This window comes from Lissotriton helveticus, chromosome 3_1 (genome assembly GCF_964261635.1).
Source record: "Lissotriton helveticus chromosome 3_1, aLisHel1.1, whole genome shotgun sequence".
NCBI classification, from domain to species: Eukaryota; Metazoa; Chordata; class Amphibia; order Caudata; family Salamandridae; genus Lissotriton; species Lissotriton helveticus.
Window position 1 is genome coordinate 218,379,733 of NC_136061.1, and position 13,785 is coordinate 218,393,517.

A 13,785-nucleotide genomic window follows, 5' to 3' on the forward strand; every position below is an offset into this window, starting at 1 on the left:
TTTCCGCTCCACAGAGGATGGATGCATGCACAACACCAATGTATGTCCCCGCTAACATCCATGAACAAGTTCCCATGCCCATCACAGTTTGTGGGGAATCTTCGCCATCTGCACCCCTGCCCTCCCTCAATTTAATCCCTGTTGGGCCATTATCTCCAGTCACTCCTTGGTGGACATTTTGGGGGCCCTGTGCTATCCCTTGGTCTCCGCGCACCTCCCCGCTCCATTATTAGATCACAGTTGCATTTATGACGGGGGTTGTGCGCAGGCCCGGACTGGCAATGCCGGGCACCGGGCAATCCCCCGGTCGGCTGCCAGGAGTTGGGGCCGTTTTTTTGGGAGGGGGCCGGAATTGGCGCTGGGGCCGATTTTTTTTTTGTACACTCACTAGTGCAGTAGTCACTGACTTCACTACTGTACTCTGCTGCGCACGTGCGTTTGCGTGACTCTCACTCTCACCTCACGAAATCGTTATCAATCTCTGCTGCTAATGAAATAATGTATTGGATTGCGAGTGCCATTTTAGGGGGTGCGTCGTGCGTGCGGGCAGCGTGCAGATGCCTCCACCCTCCGCCGCGTCTGCGCAGTCTCTCAGTCTTCTTTAGTTCACCCACCTTAGGGGTGTGTGGATGAGGTGGGCGCGGCTGTTGGTGACATGCGCATTAGGGCTAGCGTGATAAAAAGTGCGTGTAACACGCATTCCAGAAAACTAACTTCAACTAGGTCAAACGACGAGAGAGGCCCTCTCTCGGTGGCACCGTCCGTTCCCATAATTTAATTATTTCTAGGCCCCCTGGCCCTGGCCCCTGCCTGTCCCAGTGTCCCTGCTGCCGACTGTCTGCCGCCCGCCACCCGCAGGTGAGTGTCATTTGCATTTTTGCAAATTGTTTGCATTTGCAATCACTTAATATCATGCAATACCACAGCTGAACGTGCAATAGGAGCGTGAGTTCAACGCGGGTAACTAACAGTAGGATCGAAGTACATGTAGGCAACCACGGGCGGCGCAGAGCTGAAGTCTTAAGACAAGAGGGTCACAGTGGGATAGGAAGCAAAGCGTGCACTCTTTGTATTAGCTCTATTGTCATTTATGGGGGCAGCTTATTGAAGAGATCATTTCACATCGTGTGTGTGTCTGCGCGTTTTTATTGTTTGCCTTTGTAGCATTAAGTTGCCATTTCATCGAGAATGCTGTTCAGGTTATGTGCAGAGTGAACATAGAGCTAAAACGACGAGGCCGGCCGGCGCAGCATCGCCCCATTTCTGTGTTCTCTTTTCTATGCGCTTTGCTGAGAGTGCCCCTGCACCCCGGTCTCTGGGGCTGCCCTGACCCTGGCAGGTAACCAGATCACATGAGCATTACCTTTACCTGTCTCCAGCAGGCAGATGACACATGGGCTATAAGGGGTCGGAATCTGAAGGGTGTAGCGAAGGGGGGCGGGGGGGGGGGGGAGGGGGGGTGGTTGGATATATTTATCATGGCACTATGGGCGGGATTAAACTAAAGGAACTACTGCATGAGTTTCAGCTCCGAAATATTGAGCTGTGGTTACCACGTTTTTCCAAGTTTTTCTTTCTGCACCTAATCATGAGCGAACTGACAAATCTTGCATTTCTTGGAAATGTCGTACATTAGCTCAGGACGTGTCAAGTGCTGTTGAAAGTGTGATTACATTCAGACACAGATGCACAGCTCTGATCTGGGCCTGCACAGACGTTCAAGTTAGGGCCGGTTGGGGGGGAGGGGCTTCATCATGAACAAGGTGCTGTGCACGAGTGCAGAAGAGAACTATGCCTGTTTTCAGTTAAACTGGAAGAGTTGTATAGATTAGAACATGAACTGAACGACAGGATAGCTCGGAAGTAGGTATGATTGCTGCGGCTGTGTTTTTATTTTCTTTTCTTTATTGCAGTTTTATATAGCGCTACTCGACCCGAAGGTATGAAAGCGCTTTACATGGGGAGATTTAGTAATTTGCACAGAATCACAGGATGCTTGAACATGCATCCAAATTCAAAGCTGGTACCCCACCCACTGCCCTGATTACTTCTGAGCGGTGCTGTGCTACCTGCAGCTTATTTACTAATTCAGAGTTTTAGAGAGTTTCTGAATCTGGTATGCTCCTTAAACAGGGCAAATACTTTCAATAATATGCACAGCGACTGAGCGACACAATAAGCGAGGCGGCCCTCTTTATCAGCTGCTGCACTTCATAAATGTACAAAAAGGTTCGGATGTTACTGCAAAGAAACTATTCGGAATAAAACGTTTATGTCCTTTGCAAAACAGGTACACACAACAATCAAAGAATGACGTTCATCCACATGGCAGGCTCTCTAAAATGTATCATAACATCTAATTTGCTTGACACGATCAGCTTCTAAATGGTATCGTATATCCTTCTGCCTAAGAGGAATTCTTAGAAAGAGCAGGAAGTCATTTACTTGTTTTAAAAAAAAAAAAAATGTGCAACCCGAATGTATTGGAGCCCTTTACTTGAGCACCAGTCACATTACAAACAAAACATTCATTTTTGGTAGACACGGGGAGATGAAGTGATTTGCCCAGAATCACAGGATGTTGAGCTGACACCGAGGCTCGAACCGGTTCCACAGCTCTAAAGTCGGCAACACTAGCTGTTACGCCACAACCTCTCATTTGCCACAACAATGATTGACATCCCCTGGGAAACAGCAGACATAAAGGTGCTGTCCAGGAAATGATGTCAAGATAGGTCTCAGATCCCCATCAGACGTCAACAAAAAACAGCATTCTAAAATGGTTACATAAGGTTGGTGCGGTTTAGTGAGGCGGACTGGATAAATAAAACCGTATTTTTTCCTCTTCCTTGGGTGGCCCATTAAAATAGGCAAAAAAGCAGAATGGGAGTAGACAAAATGAAATGAAAGCAGATAGTGATCTGTTAACAGAGATTTGAGGCGGAAATGCATGTTAACACTCAATTAAGGCCAAGCCTGGGCCTTGGCCTATACATTTTTGTTTAGTCCCTGGCCCTGTACTGCACAGGCGCACAGCGCACTAGTGCCCTGGAGCACACTGGTGGATTTATTTGTGAGCAGACCTGCCTGCTTTGGTTGCTCCTGCCACAGCCCACGGGCCGCCCGCTGCCCCCAGAAGTGCCGGTCGGGGGGCTGGTGTGCCAAAATTTGCCAGGGCTGCTTTCGATTCCCAGTCCGGCCCTGGTTGTGCGTGTGGTTTCATCTCCTCTCCAGTCCCGCCGTACAGACGGATCTCTGCTCCCCTCGAGATGTGTGCGGTGGGTCTCAGAACAGCACTTATTCTAAACGATTCCCCACACACGACTCCTGTGGCTGGAGTCCAGACTCCTCTTACCTGCTCTCTTCCGGGGGTGTCCAGCCGCCCTGCCACGAGAGCCCTGGCTCTCCCCTCGCGGCTGTCTCCCCACACTGCCCCCCATCGCAGCCTCAGATACCATGGCGCTCGGCATCTCCCAGCCCCGCACGGGCTCCAGGCGCAGTTCATCCGGGTCCCTGGGCAGGGGGGGGGTCTTCACTGTGCCTGCAGAGGGTGGGCGCTGCTGCCCGCCCGTCTGGGCTCCATGCACGGGCGAGCCGCGTCCTACAAACAGCGGCTGAAAGTGAAAGAATACAGACCCCTGGAGAAGAAAGTCCCGGGTGTCCCCGGGGGAATTGAAGCCCCGCCTCCTCCAGCTGCACGCTGCCCTCCCGTCGCATTTGCTGCTGATGCGTATATTGGGCGCAACACATGTAAACATACAACCACAAGAGTTGTGCTGCAGTGAGAAGTAGCTCGTGAGAACTTGAGCACGCTTGGAAGCGTTCAGCTTGCAGGAAGGGGAAGGCTGATTGAATAGGGTAGGGGCTGTCACTTCATGTGGTAAAATATCCCCCCCTCCTCTTGGCCCAGCGAGTCTTCCTCATTGAGAAAAAAGTCAATACGTGAACACAACTGCCCATAATCACTCGAGCACTGCCAGGACTTCACCACACAATTGGATAAAAACAAGTCGCTCCTCTGGCGAATAACACAAAACAACCACACACTATCACCTCTAGATGCTCAATTGCTCATTACACGCCTTCAAAAAATACAGACGCTTAAAAGCTTCACTAGTAAAATATAAACATGCAACGATTTCGCACGATCCTGGTGAGAACGCTGCCTATACAAAACAAGTCAGGTCCCGGGCCGCGCTGTGATTGGCTGACGTCACGGGCCGGCAGCCAATCACAGCGCGGCCCGGGAATGACGTCACGGGGGTGTCCCGGGCCGGCAGCCAATGGCAGCGCGGCCCGGGACAAAGGGGCGGGGCTTAAAAAAAGCACCAGAAACGCCCCCGAATCGCGTTTTCGAGAGAAAACGCGATTGACAGCCTCTGCCTCCCAATGGCTAGCCTCCATTTATGGAGCTAGCCAATTGGAAACAGAGGCTGTCCTAACCTCACTATTAGAAACAACAGATTTCGATCTGGGAGTGGCTTCGCCCCTCGCCAGGTTACGAAACCTAAAAAGGACTGCTTTTTCGACGTACACGGCACGTCTTAGGGGGAGGCTCTTTCCTCTTTCTTTTAAATTTATGTTCGTTTTTTTGTTAAAGTAACCTGCTTGTTATTTTTGGGGGGGGAGACCCCCCCCCAGCCCCCCTCCGAGCCCCCCCCCGAGCCCCCCCCTCCCTCTGCCCCCCCATGCCCACGCAGATCGACTAGAAGGAATACCACGTCTCCCCCCTAGCCCGTGGTAAAGACGTCGTGGAAGGTACCCTGCGTGGAAGGCACCCTGCGTGGTAAGTGTCACGTGGTAAACGTGAGTAGTGGTAATGCCTTCGTGGTAAATGATGTTTCCCAATGTTTGCATGTCCCAGTTGCTAATGAACGTGTCAGTGGCGTAGTAAAGTGAATGGATAGTTCAGCTTTGCTATATCATCTTGTGGGTTCCTCCATCGTGACGTACATATCACTGTTGGAGACAACCAGACAGTTGTATCCGGCAGAGAAAGTAGATTTGGTGACGTTTCTTTGTGGCATCACTTGTCATGCTTTTGTTTTTGCAATTGTCCGTTTGCCGTTCCTCCAGACGGTAGCCACAATAATTTCAGCGCGGGGAGATTTTCTCAGTGTAACACACGCACATGCACCACGTGCTTTGTGGAAGGAACATACAAATTCACTTGGTGCCTCCAGTGCCCCTACCTCCCTGAACCCCGCGCCTGCTCTATTTATAGCAGCGGCGGCGGTGGTGGTGGTAGCTGGTGAAGTGGCTGCAGCACGGGGACCACTGGGTTTGGTAAGATGCTGACTGAAGGCACTACCGGCTTCATTCTTTGAAAGACTCTGAGAGATATGGCTGCCATGGCAACCTGATAGCGACTGCCCTGCATCGACCGGAGCGGAATCCTTCAACCTATATGAATTTTTATTTTGAGGTCCAGCTTTCGAAAAAGCGAGGCCTGTGATCTCAATGGTTGCCAAGGGAACCGAGTATGGTTGAGAGGGAGCGCTCCCGCCTTATTCCTTACAGATGGGAAGAGGGAGGTAGGGGCGAGTGTGCACAGAATCCTGGGAACTTTCATTCTTTTCTTGCACTGTTGCCAGATGTTGTCGCTTCGCAGACTGCTGTGCACGTTTTAAGAGCCGGGTGGGGTGGGAGGGAGGGAGCCCCGCAGGACCGAGCCGCCGTCCCCACTGCCACTGCAGCTGCTGTTATGACTCGGTCCAGGGTCTTGGCTCGCAGACGCCTCTTCCCCTCACAAAAGGAAGGAAGCTAATGAGTTGTGCGCCGAGCATTGAGCGCCGAAGAATGGAGAGGCCTGGGGGCACGTTTCCGTACAGCTAAAGTTACAGAGAGCTGTTCTGCGGAGCAGCGAGCCCAGGCCCGGCGCTCACATCCTCGGCTCTGTCCCTGCAAGCCATGGGCTGTCTCTACTCCGTGCCTCCAGAGGAGCCGGCGGCGGGCAGGTCAGTCGAAAGTTTACACTTGGACTCGAGTGATGCGCCGGGACTCCTGGCGCGCTTTGGGAGTGCTCGGCTGCTCCGCACGCTAGTTCTCTGCGGCGTGGGAGGGGGTGAAACTTCTCGTCTCATTTACTTGCCAGCCACGGAGCGTCTTAGCCTTGGCTCTTATCCGCAGTTCTAACTCCAGGCCCAGAGGGAGGCTGACTGGACTGCATTCTTTTGGTTTTTAATGTTCGTTCTCCAAGTCTTAAGTGTTGCAGTGTGTTCTTTCTATCCAACTTCTTGGTGCAAGGGGCGGCTTGCTTTTTCCTCTACATGTGTGTCCGATCTGACTGCCAGAGTGCTGTTGGGGTTATTAAAGGTTAAATCACTGTTTTCAAATGTGCGGCAGAGGAAGTAACCCTTTGTTGCTCTGCACTTTTCCTGGATCCTGTTCTTCCAGCAGCAGCATCTCTGGAGGAGTCCGTGTGCCATGTACTCTTTACAGTCTTTTCCCCTCGCCAGTGTGCGCACAGCTCGGCAGACAGACGCGCGGGCTTGAATCCGTGCAGGAGTGCTGCCACTATGTTTAACCCTGCAGGCTGCAGCTGTGCCCACTTGTGTAAGATAGCAGCATTTTTGTTCCCTCACAAAACAACATTCATATAGCCTTTAAAACGTGGGTGAGACGGTGTGTCTGCTGTCAGTGGAAGCTGTGCAGAGGTGGGCTCTATCAGGCTTGTAATTAAAGCTGAATGCAAGAGACCTGGATGCGAAATACCCCTGTGCCTGTCCCCAGCTTTAGTTCTTTATTGAAAAGGACTATGTTGAAAGTCGCATTGTCTGAAGTATTGTTTCTTGTGAACGGCATTATGATTTGTGTACTAGTGTTATTTTTGGGCGAAGCCTCGCTGCCGTAGCCTGAATGTTTTACCAAAACATGGATTGCCTCATAAGGTTGTTTTAATGGCGGTTCACCAGATCTCGGGCAAACCAGCTCACCTTCTTGTATTCCAGAGAGAAGTATTCTCACCCATCTTTTATTCAGTTAGCATAAGTTGGAGGCAACTTAGTTGTCTACCGCACGACGTTTATGGGTTAGTGGTTACTCATTTCTTTAATAAGCCACTTGTTTGCGTGAGAGGCAGCTCACATGGTTAAACAACCACTGAGAGAGTCGCATGAGACGAGCAAGATCAAGATGTAAGTTTTTGATGGAGCTAATAAATTTGTATTTTGGTATTTGTCCATTTTTTGGCTTTTTTGGAGTGCTTGCAAAACCACTGGGAGGTCAGAGAGAGTTTGTTTAGTTCGTGATGGATGGGGTGAACAGAGGTGGACACTACTCGTTTGCCCCTCCACTAGTTACATTAAAGACCACTATTAGCTAACTACATTGCACTTGGTGTTGAATCCTTTCCTGATTCGCCACTACTGTTACTCAAACGTAAGAATACTTGCCATTACAAAAGGGATCGTCATTCACGTTCAGGAGACCCACTGGCCAGACAGGGGCTACTGGGTCACAACCGTGGGGATTGTGGCCTTTTACCATTACTCATCTGGGGCCAGCCCTACTGTTGACTGTGCAAACTGGGCCAAGTACAACCCTTTCCACACTTGACTCTCAGTAGCTGTGTAGGCTAGACGCACAAGCCTTTCTGGGAGTTTAGTGTGGAGGTTACTCAGACTCAAGATTAATTAAGAAACCCTAGCAGCACAATAAGATCATTGTCCAGCCCTGTGCTGCTTTTTGTAGAAAAGACAAAGATTATTACATAAAAAAATAGAATTCCACTATACAATCAATGTACGAATACTCGTGTCTGTATTAAGAAGCCTTTGTTGACTAAGCCGTCACATGTCACTAGTGGGTACCTCCATTGCACTGGTTCCCCCATGTCTCAGATTCAGGGTAAAGAGTGCAGTTTGTGCCACCCTCTCTCGATTGATTTTAACACTGTCTCCTCAGCCCAGGCCCCTTCAGTATCTCACCAAGTTCGTAGCACCACGTTCAGCTCTCCTACGGCAGCAGGATCTCACTGGCAACATACAGGCGCCTCTAGGTGGCACGAAGCAGTCCTCTCAGGGCTGTTTGGCTGCCAGCAACGGACCACACCCCTCGCAGGGTCACAGCAGAGGCTTCTGTCAGTCTGCCTATTCCAGGCGGCGGCTGCAGATCAAGCATGCTCCCGCACTCCAGTGGAAGCGTGGTGATTCTTCTTGAGCACACTGGCCACATGTCCGCAGATTAAGATTTCTCTATGCAGTGGAACCTGGATGCTACTTTTGGCATTTAGTGACTGAAGGCAATGATCTTGATTCTTCCCAGGTAACCTCTCGGATCACTTAACTTCAGGACTGGCCCGACCCAATGGCACACTTGACAGTCACACAGTCTAATTACAGGACACACTCCCACCAGCAGGGGCTTATCCCAGCTTCAGTCGGCACACCAGTCCATGAACCTGGCTGCTACAATGGGAATATTTGATGGTCACATTGCCCACTCTAGCAGTAAGGCGATTGCTATGGCACACTTGCTGAAAGAGTCTGTCGGGCGGACCCCATACCAGGTTCAATCACAGCAGTGCTTTCCACAATCTGCTTCTCATGCAGGGTTGACATATCCTTCATTTGCTCTCAGGCAGAATATCTTGGCACCCAGACAGGACAGTCCAGTATATCATCCTTCAAATTAGACTCCAAGTGATATTTCCTCGCCTCTGGGGTGTTGGCTGTCAGTGCAATACTATCGCTTTACTTCTTAGTAGACCCTAAGTTATTTGCAGAGTACCCCCTCTTCTGTAGAGGCAACCACAGACTACCCCCTATTCTGTAGAGGCAACCACAGCAATAAACAATGAGTCTTGAGGTCCCATCTTTATACTGATTTCGCAGATGGGAAGGTGTATTCTAGGGCTGCTTCCTTGGAACCAGTTTGGGTCTGTTCCCCTTTCATGTGTCTCTTTCGAGGCCTGGCCTTTGTCTGCAATGCTGTTCTGCTCATCAGGACAGACTCCAATTGGAGTGTCCACAGCAGAAGTACAAAGCGGTGAGCTCAGGCTGCACCTATTTATTTATGACCCCTCCTTACAGAGATCAGGAGGAGATCAGAATCTGTGCCCCTTTAAATGACTTTTTCTATAACAATAGATCTACTGTACCCTGCCATCTACCTGATAGCAGCTTCAGTCAGAATCATTTACTGCCCAATGTATCAGGAAGGGCTCTGGCATGTCTAAGAGAAGCCTGTCTCCTTTTTACAATCATAATGTTTCACCTAGGAGATGCCAACAGTACATGTGCTGCCTGGAGAAAGCAACCTTTCCATCATCTTGTACACTGGTCCAGGCTGTCTGCTTCCAAAAAGGAACCCACAGGTCTGTATCACTTGTGGACGGCACACTATCCTGACAGACACCCTCACCCACCTACCCAAATATTTTCATATGATCAAAATAAATCAGTACACTTACACTTGGTAATGCCATTTCCACACGTTCTCATTTGTGGGATGTATAGTTTTCAGAAAAACTGTATGTCTGTGAAAATGTAATGACCATTCCAATAGAAAATGTGTTGTCCAATGTGTTGTCTATGATGGCAAAGCGCTATCACACCATGTATACTCACTCCACTCTACAGCATAACACTGCACGATGTACTACCCCACTCTACTCCCATTTCTACTACACCACTCCATGTCAGTCTACGTCACTCAACTCTGATGCTCTACTCTACGTCACTACTCCACTTTTATGATACTCTATTCCACTCAGTGCCACCCCACTCGGTGCCACCCTCTACAATCCTCCACTCTATGGCCTTCCACTCTATGGCCTTCCACTCTATGGCCTTCCACTCTATGGCCTTCCACTCTATGGCCTTCCACTCTATGGCCTTCCACTCTATGGCCTTCCACTCTATGGCCTTCCACTCTATGGCCTTCCACTCTATGGCCTTCCACTCTATGGCCTTCCACTCTATGGCCTTCCACTCTATGGCCTTCCACTCTATGGCCTTCCACTCTACGGCCTTCCACTCTACGGCCTTCCACTTCCTACCACTTTATACCACTTCACTCAATGCCAACGTCATACGGCGCATACTTATCCAAGTAAAACTGCTTTTGTTGGTCAACATCATACGGCTTATACTTCTCCAAGTAAAACTGTGTGATTGTTGGTCAACATAAACGTCAGTGAGACTGATTCTGAGCACACCCTCAGGATATGTTCGCCTATAGTCCTGCTTGCTCACAGTGCACCATCAGTTCCCTAAACCTGACAAGGATGCCAATGGATTGTGCAGCCTTAGAAAATGACAATCCTGACTCCCCAAGGAATTGTGGTAACAGATCTAGAACCTTTTCGTTTGGTTACTTATGCATACCCAAAGAAATACATAAGAAATACACAGTCTGCAGTTTCCATATTTATTGAAGCATTCTGATTCTTGAGGAAAATATTTGTGCTGCAATAATCAAAAGAAGGAAACCGAATACTGAGATCAGCATTATGAGAATGGTGAAAAAGATGATCGGTTCAACCATCTTTCTGTAACAGAGAATATATGTGTGCTTAGAAATACTGTAATATATTGTACTCCTACATAGCGCTACCTAACCTAGTATGTCCAGGGTGGGTGATCTGCCAAATTCAGGTAGGATGATATAACTCCACACTACCTGCAGGTAAGTGTCATCAGGGTGCATGTCTTGGGGTAGAGCTGAGCTGCAGCCCTAGTAAGAGGTTAACAGGCATACACTGGGCTTGAATTCCAGCGTTCAGTGACCTCGCAAATGCTTCTCTAACTAAACAAGGAAGTAATGCTGCTTATATAATACACCTATTCTGCCATGCGAAACCCCAGTCAGGCTGCTATTGTTTATTCTATTGTGATTACTCTGTTGCAGAGCAGACAAACATAAGAGGCAATATTTTGTTTAGTGTACCTGGCCTCTGTACAGAATGTTCAAGGTGGTGTGATAATAGGCCTACAAAATGGAAATGTAAACGAAGCCATTTTAGAGAATATTATCCTCTACAGGCACGCAACAAAATGTGTGTCAAATGTCAATGTACAGTGTTCAGGAAAATGTCAAGTTAAGGTGAACTTGTTTAATGTGTCAACCCCACTCTATGCCAGTCTATGCCCCTCCACTCTGACCTTACACTCTACGACCCTTCACTCTACACGATGCTCTACTCCACTGTGTGCCACAACAATGTATGACCCTCAATTCCACTCTGCGACACTCCATTCTACTGTACACCACTCCACAGTTGGCCACTCCACTCTACACCACTCTCTAGGCCACAAACATTTAGCCATGCTGATCAGCAGCCACGCTGGTGTACAACATGGCTAAAACACATTGGCAAAGTCAGTAGGTCTTGCATAGAAAGCACCTACTGGCTTTGCCAATGCGTGTTTGATCTGGCATTAGCCAATCCCTTTTGATTTGAGTAAAATTGCAAATCTAATGTACTTGCCTGTAGGGGCTTTAAGATAGCCTTCTGCATCCATTGATCCAGAATTGTCATTCACAACTACAGCGCAGGATGGGGCAGTAGGTCAGTCTTTTTCATCCATTGGCTAACTTCATTTTGTATTACAGAATTCTGCTCTTTCCCAAGGAGCACATCCATAAACTAGGTAGTTCCCTTCAGTGTAATTAACTACTGTGGCAATGTGTGTGTTTTTAGACAAAAAAAACTTGTTTTTAGCCAGTTTTTGTTTTTATTCGTGAGGGCCCTAAAGCTCCTCAAACAATAACGTTTGACTAATCAAGCTGCAGATTTCTCTGTTGCTTAAATCGCTCAAATTCGTTTTTTTTAAAAAACTTACTAGGCTCCTCCATTGCTCACCTTCTTGCTTCCGTACTCCGCATTATTTACATTTCCCCCTTTTTTTGAGGGCCTCACAATTACATTTTGCTTCTGTACTGTTTCTTTTTAGGTCTCGCCTACGCAGCACATGCCCTGTCTCTTCCAGAAATGCTGTAGCTGCTCTGTAAGCTTTCATCACGCCCATCCCTTTTCATTGGTTCCTTGTTGTGGCTTTCTAAATTCCTTTATTTTTTTGGTGAAACATTGCTATTTGTCCCGCCTTTGGGTGTGTTTTCCACTTTAATGGTTACTGCCCCGGTTACATGCCCCCTTACTCTTTTGTTTACGTATTTTTCAGTGCACTCTTTTTTTCTTTCGGCCTGTTTAGGCTAGACGTGTTTGGAATGTCGGCTTCAGCAACAATTGCATAGTGCTTGTATCTCTAGTGGAGGGTAGTGCAGACAGTGTTCACACATGAATCAAGTGGTTTGTGATTTTCGTGTTATATTGGTGAAGATGGATTGAAAACGCATGGGGTAAAAATGTTTATAATATAACACAATGTTTCAGACTGTTCAAACATTTAATTCAATTTAAGAAGAAATTGCTTGTCTTTCACTTTTGTGTGGTTGCTGCATTTAGGAGTATATGTGGTTCAACTGGGTTGAATGAAGGTGCTGTATTTACTATCTGCTGTGGTGTATTTGATCACTGTACTCACTGAATTTTATTATTTTGGTGAGCTTTCATTTCCATCTCTATTTTCTCAAAACTCATCCGCTATAATTGTTTTCCATTTATTATTCATAGTGCCGAAAACAATTAATTTAATCACTAAGCATGTTTCTTAAAACTCCATACTGTTTCCCTAACTGTGTCATCACAAACAAATTCTATCTGTAAATGTTTTCCTCCCCTTCCAAAGTGCAGAGGAGCTCCCAAATGTACACAATCCCCTATAAAAGTCTGCATGCAAACCTTTGATGCTGTACCCATATCTCAGGGCATCAGCCGTGCATTTCATTTAAGCTGCACTTTGCCAAAAAACCACACGCGTAAAATGAAGACGGGGATGTACCATCATTTTAGTAGTTTATCATCTCGAATTAGCCCGCAGGAGCATTTTAGTCTCACCTTCTTTCTATAGGGTGCTTGTAGTATAACTTTCAGTCTCGAGTAGATTTCACAAGGGTTTATTTTCCATCTGAAAAGTACACATCACTTTTATTGTATTTGTCAGCACTTGAGTGTGAGTGTTAAGTCTATTGCTTTCTCTCTAAGACATCTACTCCAGGAAGCATATGATGTTGAGTGGCATGGGGTGTTAATGTAGAGGTGCACATTACATTTTTAGAAAAGTTTTTATTTTAAACAACTATAATGATTAAGCTGCCTTGTTGACACATTTAGTGGGTTGTTGGATAATCATCAGTATTCAGCATCAAAATTAAATTTAAAGATAAATATGACTTCAAATATTAATCTCTTCCAGAAGAAAGATTTGGTTTCAGAAACGAGTTCTTCTAGGAGAATTTTATTTAATAAATTTTGTATTTCGATTAGAGTTCACATTTTCCTTATCCAGCGACAAGCGAAGTCTGCAGTGTTTCTGTGCTTGAGCTGTTAATGTTGGGAAAGAGGGTTGTAGTGTTCTTCTGAAGGCTTCCATGTAGCCCATTGGATATCCAACCTCACTTGGCTTGTGCTTCTGTTTGTGATAAGTTTCCTCTTGGCGACTTTAGATTGCCCTGTAAATCCATGAGGCTTAAAGGCCAGTTTACCACTGGAGGACGTTCCATTGGCTGTTAGTGACCCCTAACTTGGAGTTCCTCTGCTGCAGGGTTGTTCAACATGGGTAAAGGAGGGCAAGATCCATGTCCTATTTTCTGGATTCTATTGCATTTAGATTCATTACATCTATATGTGCGTTATGTGGTTATTCGGAAAATGTAGTATTGCTCAAGCCCCCTGGATCACATTAGAGAACCCTTCTGGATCACATTTCACACCCTCCGGGA

The 13,785-nt window shown here is 47.5% G+C and overlaps 1 protein-coding gene across 3 annotated transcripts in view; it reads left to right on the top strand.

Annotated features, from left to right (window-relative positions):
• Positions 1–13,785, top strand: part of POR (cytochrome p450 oxidoreductase) — a 479,949-nt gene that overhangs the window by 232,664 nt on the left and 233,500 nt on the right. The window contains exon 1 of one of the 3 annotated variants that reach the window (XM_078679632.1): positions 5,670–5,957. The exons of the other annotated variants lie outside the window; for them this stretch is intronic. Coding sequence (XP_078535758.1) covers positions 5,911–5,957 — 47 coding nt within the window. The 5' untranslated portion in view covers positions 5,670–5,910. Of the gene's footprint in view, positions 1–5,669; positions 5,958–13,785 lie in introns of those variants that run through there. 3 annotated transcript variants of the gene reach the window in all.